General features: G+C 52.1%; 1 protein-coding gene and 2 long non-coding RNA genes across 3 annotated transcripts; 2 read left to right on the top strand and 1 right to left on the bottom strand.

Moving 5' to 3' along the window:
- Positions 1 to 2,561: 2,561 nt before the first annotated feature.
- On the bottom strand, positions 2,562 to 5,770 carry LOC117183359 (uncharacterized). Its single transcript, XM_033377061.1, has 3 exons — positions 5,532 to 5,770; positions 4,304 to 5,446; positions 2,562 to 2,641 (listed from the first exon to the last, which is right to left on the bottom strand). Exons 2-3 carry the CDS (start codon positions 4,995 to 4,997, stop codon positions 2,562 to 2,564), a joined length of 774 nt encoding a protein of 257 aa, XP_033232952.1. The 5' UTR covers positions 4,998 to 5,446; positions 5,532 to 5,770.
- Positions 5,771 to 11,200: 5,430 nt separating this feature from the next.
- Positions 11,201 to 11,673, top strand: LOC117183263 (uncharacterized). The gene is made up of 3 exons (XR_004468402.1): positions 11,201 to 11,381; positions 11,430 to 11,493; positions 11,562 to 11,673. It is a non-coding gene; the product is annotated as an uncharacterized lncRNA (long non-coding RNA).
- A 4,486-nt stretch (positions 11,674 to 16,159) lies between these two features.
- Positions 16,160 to 16,632, top strand: LOC117183300 (uncharacterized). Its single transcript, XR_004468445.1, has 3 exons — positions 16,160 to 16,340; positions 16,389 to 16,452; positions 16,521 to 16,632. It is a non-coding gene; the product is annotated as an uncharacterized lncRNA (long non-coding RNA).
- The last annotated feature ends 5,808 nt before the right edge of the window (positions 16,633 to 22,440 follow it).

Below are 22,440 nucleotides of genomic sequence, written 5' to 3'. Positions count from 1 at the left end.
TTTTGGTCATTTATTGGCACTTTCTTCTCTTTACACAGTTTTCTCTATTTGGTTTGTGAATATTTCTATTTGGTTTGTGTATATTTCTATTTAGTTTGTGTATATTTCTATTTGGTTTGTGTATATTTCTATTTAGTTTGTGTATATTTCTATTTGGTTTGTGTATTTTCTATTTCGTTTGTGTATATTTCTATTTGGTTTGTGTATTTTCTATTTCGTTTGTGTATTTTCTATTTAGTTTGTGTATATTTCTATTTAGTTTGTGTATCTAAATTATTGTTAATTTTTATTGGGGAGCAGAAAGCTTGTCGGTAGTAGTAGTAGCGGTGGTGGTGGGGGGGAGGGGACTTTTTGTCATGTCAGCGGAGGGGGCACGGCACAGCACGGCACGGCACACGACAGACACCACAAAAAAGAAAACAGGGCGCAACACAGAAAAACACAACGGAAATGGCGACACGGCAAAAACGACACGAAAAAAGTTAATGGCACGTCCGACGATCGCGACCTCTCGAGCGGGCGGATGAGATGAGAGTGGCCTGGACGAGGTTCATGGTGGAACACTCATGTGTCCGCCAACTCCCATGCTCTCCACACTCGAGAGACCCGATCGCCGATCGTCTTTTACCGGTGCTCTCACCCCCGGTTCCACTTTCACACACCCCAATATTGAGTGAGATGAAAATGGTCCGAGGGCAGCAGCACCGACAAGTAGGCAATGGAAATTTAATGGCTGTTTGGTTTAGTGGCTGTGTGTTTGTTGTTGGCAATGGCTCATGTCTTACGTTTCTCCGTGCTTTTCGTATTGGCTGCTCTGTTGTAAGGGGATGGGATGGGAAGGGGAAAATGCCTGCTCCCGTATAACCGCCCGGATACTTTATACTTCCGGATCGTAAGATCCGGGCGCGTGTAGCTCCGAAGAGACGACCGCATAGCATCTTGTGGGGGTTGAAGTGGCTTTGTTGGGGCGTGTGGCAGAGTGGCGATGGCTGGCAGTGTTCATTTTGGTCCTGCTCAGCCTCATTTTTGGTTTTTATTGGCATTTGAAGTGGGTGGGGTGGGGTGGGTGTGGGATTTGCTGGGCATAATTGCCGAAGTTGGCGGCCGATAACACACTTGGCATTGATAAATGCATTTGAATTTGAAATGGCTTTTGTGTGTTATCGGTCAATGGTCTGGTATTTGCGTGGTATTTTTTGTGATACCACATGTCAAGGGGAATATGGGAATGGCAGATAGGTGGGGAAGAAGAGGAAAAAGGTAATAAACTAATCAGAAACTACTAATAATATACAATTAACTACAAAAACTACATTAATTTACAAAAACTTATTTCTAATATCACAGGCAAGTAACTAAAACTATGGACAAAACTATCTACGGACATGCAAAACTACAGAAAACAACAGGATTGACATCTACAACAAAAACATTGATGCAGACAAGGTAAAATAAACAATAATTGACATACATTTACACACATATAAACATATTAATCATATTTATTTTATTTCTAACAGGAGGACAAACAACAACGGAGCACCGGCGGGCATAACAAACGCAATGCGAACATTGCGCTGTATACCGGCCGGCTCAGTTGTCCCCCTGTGTGTTGTTTAGTGGCTGGCTGGATTCATGGTGTTGGCGTGCATCGTGGGCTATGATGGTGTTGTTGGCGAGCGGCTCTGTTCCGGCCGCCCACGTTGTATCTGTCGCTGGTAGGTGTTGGCTGCTGCACTCGAGTGGCACTGGTCCGGCCACCCAGCTGCATTGTCGTTGGCATTGGCATCGACGTGTGATGCCAACGTTTTGTGTTATTGGCCGCATCAAAGTGGCTGCTGGTCCGGCCACCAGGATGCGTTGTCGATTTTGTTGATTGGCCGCATCCGAGTGACTGCTGGTCCGGCCACCAGGATGCGCTGTCAGTTGGATTGGCCTGGCCTCCTCGGCCACGTTCGTCGTAGGTTTGTAGTGGCGTTTTGAATGGCTACTGGTCCGGCCATCCAGTTGAGGTGTTCGTTTTGGCGATTGATTTTTAATTTATGTTTATTTGCAGGTACTTTCGTCGTTGGGATGTTGTTGCTGGCGACCCTTGTCTGGTTGGTGTTGGCGGAAAAACAGCAGGTGAGTATTTTGTGTTTTGGCAGTCTGCTTCTCCCTCCTGTTTCTCCTTCTTCTTTTGCAGGATTTGCTGGCGTCCGGCGGCCCCACACCAGGCCATCCCGCCCTCACATAATTGGCGTGAGAGACGGGTGCGACCCAGCGGAGCGGCAACAGGCGCCAGCATCTGCATCGTCGTTGGAATGGCTGCTGTTGGTTGAGAGTGGCGTGACGTCACGGCCATGGGGTGGTGGCAGCGTCATCAGAGGGGGCCTCTTTTTCCGCCCAATTGGCAGGAAATTGTCAATGTTGTTGGCGAGGCAGCTTCTTGGTGATCAGCTCTGTCTGGTGATTGGCAGGTACGTGTGGATTTCGTCTGTTTTGGCCGTTTTTCATTGTTGTCCGTATTGACGTCTTTTTCTTCGTTGCAGTGGCTGCCTGTGGGTCGACGATTGGGCACATCAGTAGGCACCGCCCAGGCCATCCAGCGCGTCGAATGGATCGTGGTCGGTCCATTCGTCGTCGTCATCATCGTCAATTGCTGCGCAGTCCATATCGGATTCAGAGTCCGATATGGCTGCGGCGTCATGGTGCGTATTTGGTGCTGGTCTTGTTGATGGCTGTGTGGATGCTGCTGCTGCTGCTGTTGTCCGAAGTGGCGGCACTCCTCCCGTGCTCTCGTCCCTTGCCTGCAGCAGGTTTGTCAATTGTGTTGTAATTGCTGCCAGCTTTTCCTCCAGCTCTCTAATTTTTCCCGCATATCTTTTCAGATTATGGGCACAGCTCCCATCGCACTGAGCTGCTGGCCGCTGCTGCTGCTGGTGTTGGCGTGGCGTCGGAGCACGATCTGGGATCGGCTGCATCGGCTGGACCCTTTGGTATTGGCGCCCCCTGGTCGATGGCTGGGGATGTTGGTCGCCATACCGATGCTGCTGCCGATGCTGCCGATCCGGTTGGTGTTGGCGTTGCTGCTGCCGATTTGGGAATGGCTGTAGATGTGGCTGCTGCTGGCGACGTTGTATTGGCTGGTGTTGCTGTTGGCTTGGCTGTGGCTGCTGTCTCCGACGCTCCTCCTGCCTGGCGACCCTGTGGGCCAGGAGCCGCTGCCTGGCTGCCTTAAAGGATGGGCATCCCTTGTATGAGCTGATGTGCTGGCCCTGGCAGTTGGCGCATTTGGGATTTGCAGCCCTTGGCTTGCTGCACTCCGCCGTCAGGTGCCCACCCGCGCATTTCATGCAGACAGCAGCTCGTCTACAATATGCGCGGGTGTGGCCAAACACCTGACATCGATGGCACTGGGCAGGGTCACGGGAGACTCCAAGTCTCTCAACCGTGACGGGCCTCCCACCCAGGCGTCGCAGCTTCAACACATCGAATTGGCCACGGTCCGGTTTGGGGGCAATCTCAGCCTCAAAGAGGTTGAATTGACGGCTGCGATCAAATCGATCGGTGATTGCCCTTACAAACCGAACCGTGAACCCCTCGGCCTGCATACTGCTGCGGATCCAGTCTGACGGCGTGGAGTGGGAGAGTCCTCGGATGAGGATCCTCAAGCCACGTTCCTGGCTGGGCTGATGCCCGAATTCGCCGTGGCGGATGCCATCGTCGGTGGAAGTGGCAGGGGTGTTTGTATTGGTAGTGGCGGTGGTGGTGTTGGTGTTGGTTATGGCGATGGTGTTGGTGTTAGTGGCGGTGACGGTGTTGGTGTTTGTATTTGTAATTGCGTTGGCGTCATTATTTGTATTTATATTGTCAGTATTAGTATTAGTAGTGGCAGAGGCAGAGGCTGGGGCAGGGGCATGTGTTGGTTGGGCAGATTGCGGCAGGGCAGCAGGATCGGCAACTGTGTTGGTGTTGGCTGTATTCGTTTTCCGTTTCTGCTGCCTCTGTTGTTGCTGCCGCAGCTCGTGCTGCCTCAGCTGCTCCTGGACAATGGCCTCCAGCTCCTCCATCGTTTGCCTCTTCTTAATAGGCCTTTTGATTGGCAGCCGCTGCTGGTGGTGATGGCGGCCCCGTCGTCTGGCCTGCTTCGTCTCAGCCTCATCCTCATCGTCACTCCCACTGTCGATGAGGGCGCGGCGTCGTTTTGGTGTTGCTGGGATTGGCTGTGATTGTGGCTGTGGTTGTGGTTGTGTTGTTGTTGCTGTTTGTATATGTGCTGGCTGGGCTATGGCTCGGATCGACCCGCTGCTCGAGCTCGAACCAAGTTCGACTCGCAACAGGTTCGATCCGTTCGTGTGTGTATGTGCAGCTGCCCGTTGGCCGATTTGGCGCTCTGCTCCTGCGCGTCGGTTTGCCGGCTCTCCTCCGTCTTCTCCCTCTCCCGTTACTCCCGAACGGTTTTGGATGTTCGAGAGCGTGAGAGGCGGGAAAAGCGGCAGCGAGAGCGGCGTCCTATCGGCCTTTCCCTTTGCGTTTGGCGGGTTTTTTGGATTTGGCGGAGTTGCGGGATTTGCGGTGGGTATTTTTGTTGGTATTGGCGCTGCTGAGGCGGCCGACGCTGCCGCCTCCCATCTTTGTGCCACCTCCTCCTGGCACTGGCGGAAGCAGAATTGCTCGCCGCTATGCAGCCGGGAGTGGAGGGGCATGGCCAGTATTGGCGCTGCTGTTTTTACGGGGCTCGAGGGGGGAGTGGCTGTGGCCGTGGATATGTCGGCCATGGCAGTGGCTGGGTACTCACACGGTGGGTGGCTGTGGCGTCGGCGCTCTGTATTGGCTGGGGCGTTGGTGTTGGTATTGGCGCCTGCGCCGAGGGCTCTGCTGCTGCTGCTGCTATTGGCGGTGTTTGTGTTGATGTTGTTGGCTGCTGCTGCTGCTGCTAGGGCGCCTCTGCGGGCCGCTCTGCCGCCGTCGCTGTGGCGTCTATTCGACCCTCGTCTGGCCATTCCTTTCGTCATTGTTGTTGTTGCTGTTGTTGGTCCCTTTACCGTTTGTTAAATTAATTGCACTTAATTGGTTCTTTGTTTTTTGGTCATTTATTGGCACTTTCTTCTCTTTACACAGTTTTCTCTATTTGGTTTGTGTAACTCTATTTGGTTTGTGTATATTTCTATTTCGTTTGTGTATTTTCTATTTAGTTTGTGTATATTTCTATTTAGTTTGTGTATCTAAATTATTGTTAATTTTTATTGGGGAGCAGAAAGCTTGTCGGTAGTAGTAGTAGCGGTGGTGGTGGGGAGGAAGGGACTTTTTGTCATGTCAGCGAGGGGGCACGGCACAGCACGGCACGGCACACGACAGACACCACAAAAAAGAAAACAGGGCGCAACGCAGAAAAACACAACGGAAATGGCGACACGGCAAAAACGACACGAAAAAAGTTAATGGCACGTCCGACGATCGCGACCTCTCGAGCGGGCGGATGAGATGAGAGTCTCAATTTTATTGGCGACGGCGATTAATTCAATTTATTTACGTCCGACGATCGCGACCTCTCGAGCGGGCGGATGAGATGAGAGTGGCCTGGACGAGGTTCATGGTGGAACACTCATGTGTCCGCCAACTCCCATGCTCTCCACACTCGAGAGACCCGATCGCCGATCGTCATTTACCGGTGCTCTCACCCCCGGTTCCACTTTCACACACCCCATTATTGAGTGAGATGAAAATGGTCCGAGGGCAGCAGCACCGACAAGTAGGCAATGAAAATTTAATGGCTGTTTGCATTAGTGGCTGTGTGTGTTGTTGTTGGCAAATGGCCCGTGTCTCATGTTCTCTGTGCCCTCTTGTATTGGCTGCTCTGTTGTAGGGGGATGGGATGGGAAGGGGAAAAATGCCTGCTCCCGTATAACCGCCCGGATACTTTATACTTCCGGATCTTACGATCCGGGCGCGTGTAGCTCCGAAGAGACGACCGCATAGCATCTTGTGGGGGTTGAAGTGGCTTTGTTGGGGCGTGTGGCAGAGTGGCGATGGCTGGCAGTGTAGATTGTAATCCTGCTCAGCCTCATTTGGTTTTTAAGTGGCATTTGTAGTGGTGGGTGGGGGTGGGTGTGGGATTGGCTGGGCATAATTGCCGAAGTTGGCGGCCGATAACACACTGAGCATTGATAAATGCAATTTAAATTTGAATTGAATTTTTGGTGTGTTATCGGTCATTTTTGTCTGGTATTTGCGTGGTATTTTTGGTGATACCACATGTCAAGGGGAATATGGGAATGGCAGATAGGTGGGGAAGAAGAGGAAAAAGGTAATAAACTAATCAGAAACTACTAATAATATACAATTAACTACAAAAACTACATTAATTTACAAAAACTTATTTCTAATATCACAGGCAAGTAACTAAAACTATGGACAAAACTATCTACGGACATGCAAAAACTACAGAAAACAACAGGATTGACATCTACAACAAAAACATTGATGCAGACAAGGTAAAATAAACAATAATTGACATACATTTACAACATATAAACATATTAATCATATTTATTTTATTTCTAACAGGAGGACAAACAACAACGGAGCACCGGCGGGCATAACAAACGCAATGCGAACATTGCGCTGTATACCGGCCGGCTCTGTTGTCCCCCTGTGTGTTGTTTAGTGGCTGGCTGGATTCATGGTGTTGGCGTGCATCGTGGGCTATGATGGTGTTGTTGGCGAGCGGCTCTGTTCCGGCCGCCCACGTTGCATCTGTCGCTGGTAGGTGTTGGCTGCTGCACTCGAGTGGCACTGGTCCGGCCACCCAGCTGCATTGTCGTTGGCATTGGCATCGACGTGTGATGCCAACGATTTGTGTTGATTGGCCGCATCAAAGTGGCTGCTGGTCCGGCCACCAGGATGCGTTGTCGATTTTGTTGGTTGGCCGCATCCGAGTGGCTGCTGGTCCGGCCACCAGGATGCGCTGTCAGTTGGATTGGCCTGGCCTCCTCGGCCACGTTCGTCGTAGGTTTGTAGTGGCGTTTTGAATGGCTACTGGTCCGGCCATCCAGTTGAGGTGTTCGTTTTGGCGATTGATTTTTAATTTATATTTATTTGCAGGTACTTTCGTCGTTGGGATGTTGTTGCTGGCGACCCTTGTCTGGTTGGTGTTGGCGGAAAACAGCAGGTGAGTATTTTGTGTTTTGGCAGTCTGCTTCTCCCTCCTGTTTCTCCTTCTTCTTTTGCAGGATTTGCTGGCGTCTGGCGGCCCCACACCAGGCCATCCCGCCCTCACATAATTGGCGTGAGAGACGGGTGCGACCCAGTGGGGCGGCAACAGGCGCCAGCATCTGCATCGTCGTTGGAATGGCTGCTGTTGGTTGGAAGTGGCGTGACGTCACGGCCATGGTGTGGTGGCAGCGTCATCAAAAGAGGCCTCCTTTTCCGCCCAATTGGCAGGGAATTGTCAATGATTGTGGCGAGGCAGCTTCTTGGTGATCAGCTCTGTCTGATGATTGGCAGGTACGTGTGGATTTCATGTGTTTTGGCCGTTTTTCATTGTTGTCCGTATTGACGTCTTTTTCTTAGTTGCAGTGGCTGCCTCTGGGTCGGCGATTTGGCACATCAATAGGCGCCGCCTGATCGCATGCTTTCGCGTGCGCTAGCGATTTGTGCCCTCCATATTTCGCCCAGGCCATCCAGCGCGTCGAATGGATCGTGGTCGGTCCATTCGTCGTCGTCATCATCGTCAATTGCTGCGCAGTCCATATCGGATTCAGAGTCCGATATGGCTGCGGCGTCATTTTGCGTATTTGCTGCTGGTCTTGGTGATGGCTGTGTGGATGCTGCTGCTGCTGTTGTTGTCCGTTGTGGCGGCACTCCTCCCGTGCTCTCGTCCCTTGCCTGCAGCAGGTTTGTCACTTTCGTTGTAATTGCTGCCAGTTTTTCTTCCAGCTGTCTAATTTTATCAACATAACTTTTCAGATTTTGAGCGCAGCTGCCATCACACTGGGCTGCTGGCCGCTGCTGCTGCTGGTGTTGGCGTGGCGTCGGAGCACGATCTGGGATCGGCTGCATCGGCTGGACCCTCCGGTATTGGCGCCCCCTGGTCGATGGCTGGGGATGTTGGTCGCCATACCAATGCTGCTGCCGATGCTGCCGATCCGGTTGGTGTTGGCGTTGCTGCTGCCGATTTGGGAATGGCTGTAGATGTGGCTGCTGCTGGCGACGTTGTATTGGCTGGTGTTGCTGTTGGCTTGGCTGTGGCTGCTGTCTCCGACGCTCCTCCTCCCTGGCGACCCTGTGGGCCAGTAGCCGCTGCCTGGCTGCCTTAAAGGATGGGCATCCCTTGTATGAGCTGATGTGAGCGCCCTGGCAGTTGGCGCATTTCGGATTTGCAGCCCTTGGCTTGCTGCACTCCGCCGTCAGGTGCCCACCCGCGCATTTCATGCAGACAGCAGCTCGTCTACAATATGCGCGGGTGTGGCCAAACACCTGACATCGATGGCACTGGGCAGGGTCACGGGAGACTCCAAGTCTCTCAACCGTGACGGGCCTCCCACCCAGGCGTCGCAGCCTCAACACCTCGTATTGGCCACGGTCCGGTTTGGGGGCAATCTCAGCCTCAAAGAGGTTGAATTGGCGGCTGCGATCAAATCGATCAGTGATTGCCCTTACAAACCGAACCGTGAACCCCTCGGCCTGCATACTGCTGCGGATCCAGTCTGACGGCGTGGAGTGGGAGAGTCCTCGGATGAGGATCCTCAAGCCACGTTCCTGGCTGGGCTGATGCCCGAATTCGCCGTGACGGATGCCATCGTCGGTGGAAGTGGCAGGGGTGTTTGTATTGGTAGTGGCGGTGGTGGTGTTGGTGTTGGTTATGGCGATGGTGTTGGTGTTAGTGGCGGTGACGGTGTTGGTGTTTGTATTTGTAATTGCGTTGGCGTCATTATTTGTATTTATATTGTCAGTATTAGTATTAGTAGTGGCAGAGGCAGAGGCTGGGGCAGGGGCATGTGTTGGTTGGGCAGATTGCGGCAGGGCAGCAGGAGCGGCAACTGTGTTGGTGTTGGCTGTATTCGTTTTCTGTTTGTGCTGCCTCTGTTGTTGCTGCCGCAGCTCGTGCTGCCTCAGCTGCTCCTGGACAATGGCCTCCAGCTCCTCCATCGTTTGCCTCTTCTTAATAGGCCTTTTGATTGGCAGCCGCTGCTGGTGTTGGTGGTGATGGCGGCCCCGTCTTCTGGCCTGCTTCGTCTCAGCCACATCCTCATCGTCACTCCCACTATCGATGAGGGCGCGGCGTCGTTTCGGTGTTGCTGGGATTGGCTGTGATTGTGGCTCTGTTTGTGGTTGTGTATTTGTTGCTGTTTGTCGTTGTATATGTGCTGGCTGGGCTATGGCTCGGATCGACCTGTTGCTCGAGCTCGAACCAAGTTCGATTCGCAACGGGTTCGATCCGTTCGTGTGTGTATGTGTAGCTGCCCGTTGGCCGATTTGGCGCTCTGCTCCTGCGCGTCGGTTTGCCGGCTCTCCTCCGTCTTCTCCCTCTCCCGTTACTCCCGAACGGTTTTGATTGTTCGAGAGCGTGAGAGGCGGGAAAAGCGGCAGCGAGAGCGGCGTCCTATCGGCCTTTCCCTTTTGATTTGGCGGGTTTTTGGGATTTGGCGGGGTTGCGGGATTTGCGGTGGGTATTTTTGTTGGTATTGGCGCTGCTAATTTGATGGGGCTCGAGGGGGGAGTGGCTGCGGCCGTGGATATGTCGGCCATGGCAATGGCTGGGTACTCACACGGTGGGTGGCTGTGGCGTCGGCGCTCTGTATTGGCTGGGGCGTTGGTGCTGGTGTTGGCGCCTGCGCCGAGGGCTCTGCTGCTGCTGCTGCCATTGGCGGTGTTTGTGTTGATGTTGTTGGCTGCTGCTGCTGCTGCTAGCGCGCCTCTGCGGGCCGCTCTGCCGCCGTCGCTGTGGCGTCTATTCGACCCTCGTCTGGCCATTCCTTTCGTCATTGTTGTTGTTGCTGGTGTTGGTCCCTTTACCGTTTGTTAAATTAATTGCACTTAATTGGTTCTTTGTTTTTTGGTCATTTATTGGCACTTTCTTCTCTTTACACAGTTTTCTCTCTATTTAGTTTGTGTAACTCTATTTAGTTTGTGTATTTTCTATTTGGTTTGTGTATTTCTATTTGGTTTGTGTATCTCTATTTAGTTTGTGTAACTCTATTTCGTTTGTGTATATTTCTATTTGGTTTGTGTATTTTCTATTTCGTTTGTGTATTTTCTATTTAGTTTGTGTATATTTCTATTTAGTTTGTGTATCTAAATTATTGTTAAATTTTATTGGGGAGCAGAAAGCTTGTCGGTAGTAGTAGTAGCGGTGGTGGTGGGGGGGGAGGGACTTTTTGTCATGTCAGCGGGGGGGGCACGGCACAGCACGGCACGGCACACGACAGACAGCACAAAAAGAAAAACAGGGCGCAACACAGAAAAACACAACGGAAATGGCGACACGGCAAAGACGACACGAAAAAAAACGGTGATGGCACGTCCGACGATCACAACCTCTCGAGCGGGCGGATGAGATGAGAGTCTCAATTTTATTGGCGACGGCGATTAATTCAATTTATTTACGTCCGACGATCGCGACCTCTCGAGCGGGCGGATGAGATGAGAGTGGCCTGGACGAGGTTCATGGAGGAACACTCATGTGTCCGCCAACTCCCATGCTCTCCACACTCGAGAGACCCGATCGCCGATCGTCATTTACCGGTGCTCTCACCCCCGGTTCCACTTTCACACACCCCAATATTGAGTGAGATGAAAATGGTCCGAGGGCAGCAGCACCGACAAGTAGGCAATGGAAATTTGCAATGGCTGTTTGTTTTAGTGGCTGTGTGTGTTGTTGTTGGCAAATGGCTCATGTCTTATGTTTTTCTGTGCTTTCTTGTAGTGGCTGCTCTGTTGTCAAGGGGATGGGATGGGAAGGGGAAAATGCCTGCTCCCGTATAACCGCCCGGATACTTTATACTTCCGGATCTTACGATCCGGGCGCGTGTAGCTCCGAAGAGACGACCGCATAGCATCTTGTGGGGGTTGAAGTGGCTTTGTTGGGGCGTGTGGCAGAATGGCGATGGCTGGCAGTGTTAATTTTGATCCTGCTCAGCCTCATTTTGTCTTTAGTGGCATTTGAATTGGGTGGGTGGGGGTGAATGTGTAATTTGCTGGGCGTAAATTGCCGAAGTTGGCGGCCGATAACACACTTGGCATTGATAAATGCATTTGAATTTGAAATGGCTTTTTGTGTGTTATCGGCGCGGTATTTTCCTAATTGGCGTGGTATATTTTGGTCATTAATGGCGTTGCCACTTGTCAGGTATTTGGGAATGGGTGATAGTTGGGAAAGAAGGAGAAGAAGAGGAAAGGTAAATATGCTAGAATAAATAACTAAAATTAATTAAATTACATTACAGCTAAGGACAATCTATCTACAATTACTACAAATAAGGACTACAAAACTACAGAGATATGTACAAGGTAAAACAAACAATAATTACAATACATTTACACAACAATAAACATACTTAAATATCATTTATTTTTAGCAAGAGGACAACTACAACAAAGCACCGGCCAGCATGGCAAACGCAATGCAGAACATTGCGCCGCATACCGGCCGGCTCCGTTGTCCCCCTGTGCAGAATTAGTGGCACCATCTGGATCTGTAGTGGCGATGGCTGGACTTGGGATTGGCGTGCATCGTGGGCTCTGATGGTGTTGTTGGCGAGCGGCTCTGTTCCGGCCGCCCACGTTGCATCTGTCGCTGGTAGGTGTTGGCTGCTGCACTCGAGTGGCACTGGTCCGGCCACCCAACTGCATTGTCGTTGGCATTGGCATTGGCATTGAAATGTGATGCCATCGATTTGTGTTATTGGCCGCATCAAAGTGGCTGCTGGTCCGGCCACCAGGATGCGTTGTCGATTTTGTTGATTGGCCGCATCCGAGTGGCTGCTGGTCCGGCCACCAGGATGCGCTGCCAGTTGGATTGGCCTGGCCTCCTCGGCCACGTTCGTCATCAGTTTGTATTTGCGTTTTGAATGGCTGCTGGTCCGGCCATCCAGATGAGGTGTTTGCTTTGGCTTTGGTTTTTAATATGAGTTTATTTGCAGGTACTTGTTGTCATTTGGATGTTGTTGCTGGCGACCCTTGTCTGGTTGGTGTTGGCGTGAAGACGTTTGCAGGTGAGTATTTGTGCTTTTATTGGCAGCCTCCTTCATGGTCATCCTTCTTTTGCAGGATTTGCTGGCGTCCGGCGGCCCCACACCAGGCCATCCCGCCCTCACATAATTGGCGTGAGAGACGGGTGTGACCCAATGGAGCGGCAACAGGCGTCAGCATCTGCATCGTCGTTGGAATGGCTGCTGACGTCGCGGCCATGGTGTGGTGGCAGCGCCATCAAAAAGGGGCCTCCTTTTCCGCCCATTTGGCAGGAATTGTCAGTATTGGTGGCGAGGCAGCTTCTTGATGGTCAGCTCTGTCTGTTGATTGGCAGGTACGTGTGGATTTCGTCTGTTTTGGCCGTTTTTCGTTGTTGTCTGTATTGACGTCTTTCTCCTCATTGCAGTGGCTGTCTCGGGAACGACGATTGGGCACGTCAGTAGGCACCGCCCAGGCCATCCACCTCGTCGAATGGATCGTGGTCGGTCCATTCGTCGTCATCCTCGTCATCAATTGCTGCGCAGTCCATATCGGATTCAGAGTCCGATATGGCTGCGGCGTCATGATGCGTATTTGGTGCTGGTCTTGGTGATGGCTGTGTGGATGCTGCTGCTGCTGCTGTTGTCCGAAGTAGCGGCACTCCTCCCGTGCTCTCGTCCCTTGCCTGCAGCAGGTTTGTCAATTGTGTTGTAATTGCTGCCAGCTTTTCCTCCAGCTCTCTAATTTTTCCCGCATATCTTTTCAGATTATGGGCACAGCTCCCATCGCACTGAGCTGCTGGCCGCTGCTGTTGCTGGTGTTGGCGTGGCGTCGGAGCACGATCTGGGATCGGCTGCATCGGCTGGACCCTTTGGTATTGGCGCCCCCTGGTCGATGGCTGGGGATGTTGGTCGCCATACCGATGCTGCTGCCGATGCTGCCGATCCGGTTGGTGTTGGCGTTGCTGCTGCCGATTTGGGAATGGCTGTAGATGTGGCTGCTGCTGGCGACGTTGTATTGGCTGGTGTTGCTGTTGGCTTGGCTGTGGCTGCTGTCTCCGACGCTCCTCCTCCCTGGCGACCCTGTGGGCCAGGAGCCGCTGCCTGGCTGCCTTAAAGGATGGGCATCCCTTGTATGAGCTGATGTGAGCGCCCTGGCAGTTGGCGCATTTGGGATTTGCAGCCCTTGGCTTGCTGCACTCCGTCGTCAGGTGCCCACCCGCGCATTTCATGCAAACAGCAGCTCGTCTACAATATGCGCGGGTGTGGCCAAACACCTGACATCGATGGCACTGGGCAGGGTCACGGGAGACTCCAAGTCTCTCAACCGTGACGGGCCTCCCACCCAGGCGTCGCAGCCTCAACACCTCGTATTGGCCACGGTCCGGTTTGGGGGCAATCTCAGCCTCGAAGAGGTTGAATTGGCGGCTGCGATCAAATCGATCGGTGATCGCCCGACTATACCGGACCGTGTACCCCTCGGCCTGCATGCAGTCCCGGAACCAGACAGAGGGCGTGGAATGAGGAAGACCTCGGATGAGGATCCTCAGCCCTCTGTCCTCCACAGGCTGATGCCCGAACTCGCCGTGCCGGATGTCATTGGCAATGGCAAGGGTGTGTGTATTGGGAGTGGCAGTAGTTGTGTTTGTTATGGCGTTGGTGCTGGTGTTAGTGGCGGTGACGGTGTTGGTGTTTGTATTTGTAATTGCGTTGGCGTCATTATTTGTATTGATATTGTCAGTATTAGTATTAGTAGTAGCAGAGGCAGAGGCAGGGGCAGGGGCATGTGTTGGTTGGGCAGATTGCGGCAGGGCAGCAGGATCGGCAACTGTGTTGGTGTTGGCTGTATTCGTTTTCCGTTTCTGCTGCCTCTGTTGTTGCTGCCGCAGCTCGTGCTGCCTCAGCTGCTCCTGGACAATGGCCTCCAGCTCCTCCATCGTTTGCCTCTTCTTAATAGGCCTTTTGATTGGCAGCCGCTGCTGGTGATGGTGGTGATGGCGGCCCCGTCGTCTGGCCTGCTTTGTCTCAGCCACATCCTCATCGTCACTCCCACTATCGATGAGGGCGCGGCGTCGTTTTGGTGTTGGTGGGATTGGCTGTGATTGTGGTTGTGTTTGTGGTTGTGTATTTGTTGCTGTTTGTCGTTGTATTTGTGCTGGCTGGGCTATGGCTCGGATCGACCCGCTGCTCGAGCTCGAACCAAGTTCGACTCGCAACAGGTTCGATCCGTTCGTGTGTGTATGTGTAGCTGCCCGTTGGCCGATTTGGCGCTCTGCTCCTGCGCGTCGGTTTGCCGGCTCTCCTCCGTCTTCTCCCTCTCCCGTTACTCCCGAACGGTTTTGGATGTTCGAGAGCGTGAGAGGCGGGAAAAGCGGCAGCGAGAGCGGCGTCCTATCGGCCTTTCCCTTTGCGTTTGGCGGGTTTTTTGGATTTGGCGGGGTTGCGGGATTTGCGGTGGGTATTTTTGTTGGTATTGGCGCTGGTGTTTTTATGGGGCTCGAGGGGGGAGTGGCTGTGGCCGTGGATATGTCGGCCATGGCAGTGGCTGGGTACTCACACGATGGGTGACTGTGCCGACGTCGCTCTGTATTGGCTGGGGCGTTGGTGTTGGTATTGGCGCCTGCGCCGAGGGCTCTGCTGCTGCTGCTGCTATTGGCGGTGTTTGTGTTGATGTTGTTGGCTGCTGCTGCTGCTGCTAGGGCGCCTCTGCGGGCCGCTCTGCCGCCGTCGCTGTGGCGTCTGTTCGACCCTCGTCTGGCCATTCCTTTCGTCATTGTTGTTGTTGCTGGTGTTGGTCCCTTTACCGTTTGTTAAATTAGTTGCACTTAATTGGTTCTTTGTGTTTGTATTTAATTTATTTATTGGCACTTTCTTCTCTTTACACAGTTTGTCTCTATTTAGTTTGTGTATTTCTATTTGGTTTGTGTAACTCTATTTAGTTTGTGTAACTCTATTTAGTTTGTGTATATTTCTATTTAGTTTGTGTATCTCTATTTAGTTTGTGTATTTCTATTTGGTTTGTGTAACTCTATTTAGTTTGTGTAACTCTATTTAGTTTGTGTATATTTCTATTTAGTTTGTGTATCTAAATTATTGTTAAATTTTATTGGGGAGCAGAAAGCTTGTCGGTAGTAGTAGTAGCGGTGGTGGTGGGGGGGGAGGGACTTTTTGTCATGTCAGCGGGGGGGGCACGGCACAGCACGGCACGGCACACGACAGACAGCACAAAAAGAAAAACAGGGCGCAACACAGAAAAACACAACGGAAATGGCGACACGGCAAAGACGACACGAAAAAAAACGGTGATGGCACGTCCGACGATCACAACCTCTCGAGCGGGCGGATGAGATGAGAGTCTCAATTTTATTGGCGACGGCGATTAATTCAATTTATTTACGTCCGACGATCGCGACCTCTCGAGCGGGCGGATGAGATGAGAGTGGCCTGGACGAGGTTCATGGAGGAACACTCATGTGTCCGCCAACTCCCATGCTCTCCACACTCGAGAGACCCGATCGCCGATCGTCATTTACCGGTGCTCTCACCCCCGGTTCCACTTTCACACACCCCAATATTGAGTGAGATGAAAATGGTCCGAGGGCAGCAGCACCGACAAGTAGGCAATGGAAATTTGCAATGGCTGTTTGTTTTAGTGGCTGTGTGTGTTGTTGTTGGCAAATGGCTCATGTCTTATGTTTTTCTGTGCTTTCTTGTAGTGGCTGCTCTGTTGTCAAGGGGATGGGATGGGAAGGGGAAAATGCCTGCTCCCGTATAACCGCCCGGATACTTTATACTTCCGGATCTTACGATCCGGGCGCGTGTAGCTCCGAAGAGACGACCGCATAGCATCTTGTGGGGGTTGAAGTGGCTTTGTTGGGGCGTGTGGCAGAATGGCGATGGCTGGCAGTGTTAATTTTGATCCTGCTCAGCCTCATTTTGTCTTTAGTGGCATTTGAATTGGGTGGGTGGGGGTGAATGTGTAATTTGCTGGGCGTAAATTGCCGAAGTTGGCGGCCGATAACACACTTGGCATTGATAAATGCATTTGAATTTGAAATGGCTTTTTGTGTGTTATCGGCGCGGTATTTTCCTAATTGGCGTGGTATATTTTGGTCATTAATGGCGTTGCCACTTGTCAGGTATTTGGGAATGGGTGATAGTTGGGAAAGAAGGAGAAGAAGAGGAAAGGTAAATATGCTAGAATAAATAACTAAAATTAATTAAATTACATTACAGCTAAGGACAATCTATCTACAATTACTACAAATAAGGACTACAAAACTACAGAGATATGTACAAGGTAAAACAAACAATAATTACAATACATTTACACAACAATAAACATACTTAAATATCATTTATTTTTAGCAAGAGGACAACTACAACAAAGCACCGGCCAGCATGGCAAACGCAATGCAGAACATTGCGCCGCATACCGGCCGGCTCCGTTGTCCCCCTGTGCAGAATTAGTGGCACCATCTGGATCTGTAGTGGCGATGGCTGGACTTGGGATTGGCGTGCATCGTGGGCTCTGATGGTGTTGTTGGCGAGCGGCTCTGTTCCGGCCGCCCACGTTGCATCTGTCGCTGGTAGGTGTTGGCTGCTGCACTCGAGTGGCACTGGTCCGGCCACCCAACTGCATTGTCGTTGGCATTGGCATTGGCATTGAAATGTGATGCCATCGATTTGTGTTATTGGCCGCATCAAAGTGGCTGCTGGTCCGGCCACCAGGATGCGTTGTCGATTTTGTTGATTGGCCGCATCCGAGTGGCTGCTGGTCCGGCCACCAGGATGCGCTGCCAGTTGGATTGGCCTGGCCTCCTCGGCCACGTTCGTCATCAGTTTGTATTTGCGTTTTGAATGGCTGCTGGTCCGGCCATCCAGATGAGGTGTTTGCTTTGGCTTTGGTTTTTAATATGAGTTTATTTGCAGGTACTTGTTGTCATTTGGATGTTGTTGCTGGCGACCCTTGTCTGGTTGGTGTTGGCGTGAAGACGTTTGCAGGTGAGTATTTGTGCTTTTATTGGCAGCCTCCTTCATGGTCATCCTTCTTTTGCAGGATTTGCTGGCGTCCGGCGGCCCCACACCAGGCCATCCCGCCCTCACATAATTGGCGTGAGAGACGGGTGTGACCCAATGGAGCGGCAACAGGCGTCAGCATCTGCATCGTCGTTGGAATGGCTGCTGACGTCGCGGCCATGGTGTGGTGGCAGCGCCATCAAAAAGGGGCCTCCTTTTCCGCCCATTTGGCAGGAATTGTCAGTATTGGTGGCGAGGCAGCTTCTTGATGGTCAGCTCTGTCTGTTGATTGGCAGGTACGTGTGGATTTCGTCTGTTTTGGCCGTTTTTCGTTGTTGTCTGTATTGACGTCTTTCTCCTCATTGCAGTGGCTGTCTCGGGAACGACGATTGGGCACGTCAGTAGGCACCGCCCAGGCCATCCACCTCGTCGAATGGATCGTGGTCGGTCCATTCGTCGTCATCCTCGTCATCAATTGCTGCGCAGTCCATATCGGATTCAGAGTCCGATATGGCTGCGGCGTCATGATGCGTATTTGGTGCTGGTCTTGGTGATGGCTGTGTGGATGCTGCTGCTGCTGCTGTTGTCCGAAGTAGCGGCACTCCTCCCGTGCTCTCGTCCCTTGCCTGCAGCAGGTTTGTCAATTGTGTTGTAATTGCTGCCAGCTTTTCCTCCAGCTCTCTAATTTTTCCCGCATATCTTTTCAGATTATGGGCACAGCTCCCATCGCACTGAGCTGCTGGCCGCTGCTGTTGCTGGTGTTGGCGTGGCGTCGGAGCACGATCTGGGATCGGCTGCATCGGCTGGACCCTTTGGTATTGGCGCCCCCTGGTCGATGGCTGGGGATGTTGGTCGCCATACCGATGCTGCTGCCGATGCTGCCGATCCGGTTGGTGTTGGCGTTGCTGCTGCCGATTTGGGAATGGCTGTAGATGTGGCTGCTGCTGGCGACGTTGTATTGGCTGGTGTTGCTGTTGGCTTGGCTGTGGCTGCTGTCTCCGACGCTCCTCCTCCCTGGCGACCCTGTGGGCCAGGAGCCGCTGCCTGGCTGCCTTAAAGGATGGGCATCCCTTGTATGAGCTGATGTGAGCGCCCTGGCAGTTGGCGCATTTGGGATTTGCAGCCCTTGGCTTGCTGCACTCCGTCGTCAGGTGCCCACCCGCGCATTTCATGCAAACAGCAGCTCGTCTACAATATGCGCGGGTGTGGCCAAACACCTGACATCGATGGCACTGGGCAGGGTCACGGGAGACTCCAAGTCTCTCAACCGTGACGGGCCTCCCACCCAGGCGTCGCAGCCTCAACACCTCGTATTGGCCACGGTCCGGTTTGGGGGCAATCTCAGCCTCGAAGAGGTTGAATTGGCGGCTGCGATCAAATCGATCGGTGATCGCCCGACTATACCGGACCGTGTACCCCTCGGCCTGCATGCAGTCCCGGAACCAGACAGAGGGCGTGGAATGAGGAAGACCTCGGATGAGGATCCTCAGCCCTCTGTCCTCCACAGGCTGATGCCCGAACTCGCCGTGCCGGATGTCATTGGCAATGGCAAGGGTGTGTGTATTGGGAGTGGCAGTAGTTGTGTTTGTTATGGCGTTGGTGCTGGTGTTAGTGGCGGTGACGGTGTTGGTGTTTGTATTTGTAATTGCGTTGGCGTCATTATTTGTATTGATATTGTCAGTATTAGTATTAGTAGTAGCAGAGGCAGAGGCAGGGGCAGGGGCATGTGTTGGTTGGGCAGATTGCGGCAGGGCAGCAGGATCGGCAACTGTGTTGGTGTTGGCTGTATTCGTTTTCCGTTTCTGCTGCCTCTGTTGTTGCTGCCGCAGCTCGTGCTGCCTCAGCTGCTCCTGGACAATGGCCTCCAGCTCCTCCATCGTTTGCCTCTTCTTAATAGGCCTTTTGATTGGCAGCCGCTGCTGGTGATGGTGGTGATGGCGGCCCCGTCGTCTGGCCTGCTTTGTCTCAGCCACATCCTCATCGTCACTCCCACTATCGATGAGGGCGCGGCGTCGTTTTGGTGTTGGTGGGATTGGCTGTGATTGTGGTTGTGTTTGTGGTTGTGTATTTGTTGCTGTTTGTCGTTGTATTTGTGCTGGCTGGGCTATGGCTCGGATCGACCCGCTGCTCGAGCTCGAACCAAGTTCGACTCGCAACAGGTTCGATCCGTTCGTGTGTGTATGTGTAGCTGCCCGTTGGCCGATTTGGCGCTCTGCTCCTGCGCGTCGGTTTGCCGGCTCTCCTCCGTCTTCTCCCTCTCCCGTTACTCCCGAACGGTTTTGGATGTTCGAGAGCGTGAGAGGCGGGAAAAGCGGCAGCGAGAGCGGCGTCCTATCGGCCTTTCCCTTTTGATTTGGCGGGTTTTTTGGATTTGGCGGGGTTGCGGGATTTGCGGTGGGTATTTTTGTTGGTATTGGCGCTGGTGTTTTTATGGGGCTCGAGGGGGGAGTGGCTGTGGCCGTGGATATGTCGGCCATGGCAGTGGCTGGGTACTCACACGATGGGTGACTGTGCCGACGTCGCTCTGTATTGGCTGGGGCGTTGGTGTTGGTATTGGCGCCTGCGCCGAGGGCTCTGCTGCTGCTGCTGCTATTGGCGGTGTTTGTGTTGATGTTGTTGGCTGCTGCTGCTGCTGCTAGGGCGCCTCTGCGGGCCGCTCTGCCGCCGTCGCTGTGGCGTCTGTTCGACCCTCGTCTGGCCATTCCTTTCGTCATTGTTGTTGTTGCTGGTGTTGGTCCCTTTACCGTTTGTTAAATTAGTTGCACTTAATTGGTTCTTTGTGTTTGTATTTAATTTATTTATTGGCACTTTCTTCTCTTTACACAGTTTGTCTCTATTTAGTTTGTGTATTTCTATTTGGTTTGTGTAACTCTATTTAGTTTGTGTAACTCTATTTAGTTTGTGTATATTTCTATTTAGTTTGTGTATCTCTATTTAGTTTGTGTATTTCTATTTGGTTTGTGTAACTCTATTTAGTTTGTGTAACTCTTATATTTCTATTTAGTTTGTGTATCTAAATTATTGTTAATTTTTATTGGGGAGCAGAAAGCTTGTCGGTAGTAGTAGTAGCGGTGGTGGTGGGGGGGAGGGGACTTTTTGTCATGTCAGCGGGGGGGGGCACGGCACAGCACGGCACGGCACACGACAGACAGCACAAAAAAGAAAACAGGGCGCAACACAGAAAAACACAACGCAAATGGCGACACGGCAAAGACGACACGAAAAAACGGTGATGGCACGTCCGACGATCACAACCTCTCGAGCGGGCGGATGAGATGAGAGTCTCAATTTTATTGGCAGCGGCGATTAATTCAATTACTTTGCGTCCGACGATCGCGACCTCTCGAGCGGGCGGATGAGATGAGAGTCTCAATTTTATTGGCGACGGCGATTAATTCAATTTATTTACGTCCGACGATCGCGACCTCTCGAGCGGGCGGATGAGATGAGAGTGGCCTGGACGAGGTTCATGGTGGAACTCTCATGGGTCCGCCAACTCCCATGCTCTCCACACTCGAGAGACCCGATCGCCGATCGTCATTTACCGGTGCTCTCACCCCCGGTTCCACTTTCACACACCCCAATATTGAGTGAGATGAAAATGGTCCGAGGGCAGCAGCACCGACAAGTAGGCAATGGAATTTGTAATGGCTGTTTGGTTTAGTGGCTGTGTGTGTTGTTGTTTTGCAATGGCCCGTGTCTAATGTTTCTCTGTGCTTTTTGTATTGGCTGCTCTGTTGTAAGGGGATGGGATGGGAAGGGGAAAATGCCTGCTCCCGTATAACCGCCCGGATACTTTATACTTCCGGATCGTAAGATCCGGGCGCGTGTAGCTCCGAAGAGACGACCGCATAGCATCTTGTGGGGGTTGAAGTGGCTTTGTTGGGGCGTGTGGCAGAGTGGCGATGGCTGGCAGTGTGAATTTTGGTCCTGCTCAGCCTCATTTGGTTTTTAAGTGGCATTTGAAGTGGGTATGGGTGGTGGGTGTGGAATTGGCTGGGCGTAAATTGCCGAAGTTGGCGGCCGATAACACACTTGGCATTGATAAATGCATTTGAATTTGAAATAGCTTTTGTGTGTGTTATCGGCGCAGTATTTTGATAATTGGCGTGGTATTTTTTGGGTCATTAATGGCGTTGCCACTTGTCAAATATTGGGGAATGGGTGATAGTTGGGAAAGAAGGAGAAGAAGAAGAAAGGTAAATATGCTAAAATAAATAACTAAAATTAATTAAATTACATTACAGCTAAGGACAATCTATCTACAGTTACTACAAATAAGGACTACAAAACTACAGAGATATATACAAGGTAAAACAAACAATAATTACAATACATTTACACAACAATAAACATACTTAAATATCATTTATTTTTAGCAGGAGGACAACTACAACAAAGCACCGGCCAGCATGGCAAACGCAATGCAGAACATTGCGCCGCATACCGGCCGGCTCCGTTGTCCCCCTGTGCAGGATTAGTGGCACCATCTGGATCTGTAGTGGCGATGGCTGGACTTGGGAATGGCGTGCATCGTGGGCTCTGATGGTGTTGTTGGCGAGCGGCTCTGTTCCGGCCGCCCACGTTGCATCTGTCGCTGGTAGGTGTTGGCTGCTGCAATCGAGTGGCACTGGTCCGGCCACCCAACTGCATTGTCGTTGGCATTGGCATCGAAGTGTGATGCCAACAAGTCGTGTTATTGGCCGCATCCAAGTGGCTGCTGGTCCGACCACCAGGATGCGTTGTCGATTCCAGTTGTTGGCCGCATCCGAGTGGCTGCTGGTCCGGCCACCAGGATGCGCTGTCAGGTGGATTGGCCTGGCCTCCTCAGCCACGTTAGTCATTAGTTTGTATTTGCGTTTTGAATGGCTGCTGGTCCGGCCATCCAGATGAGGTGTTTGCTTTGGCTTTGGTTTTTAATATGAGTTTATTTGCAGGTACTTGTTGTCATTTGGATGTTGTTGCTGGCGACCCTTGTCTGGTTGGTGTTGGCGTGAAGACGTTTGCAGGTGAGTATTTGTGCTTTTATTGGCAGCCTCCTTCATGGTCATCCTTCTTTTGCAGGATTTGCTGGCGTCCGGCGGCCCCACACCAGGCCATCCCGCCCTCACATAATTGGCGTGAGAGACGGGTGTGACCCAATGGAGCGGCAACAGGCGTCAGCATCTGCATCGTCGTTGGAATGGCTGCTGACGTCGCGGCCATGGTGTGGTGGCAGCGCCATCAAAAAGGGGCCTCCTTTTCCGCCCATTTGGCAGGAATTGTCAGT

The sequence above is a fragment of the Drosophila pseudoobscura genome, chromosome 2 (genome assembly GCF_009870125.1).
Source record: "Drosophila pseudoobscura strain MV-25-SWS-2005 chromosome 2, UCI_Dpse_MV25, whole genome shotgun sequence".
In the NCBI taxonomy this organism is placed as follows: domain Eukaryota; kingdom Metazoa; phylum Arthropoda; class Insecta; order Diptera; family Drosophilidae; genus Drosophila; species Drosophila pseudoobscura.
The sequence above is the reverse complement of the archived record's forward strand: the minus strand, read 5'-3'. Positions and strand labels throughout refer to the sequence as shown.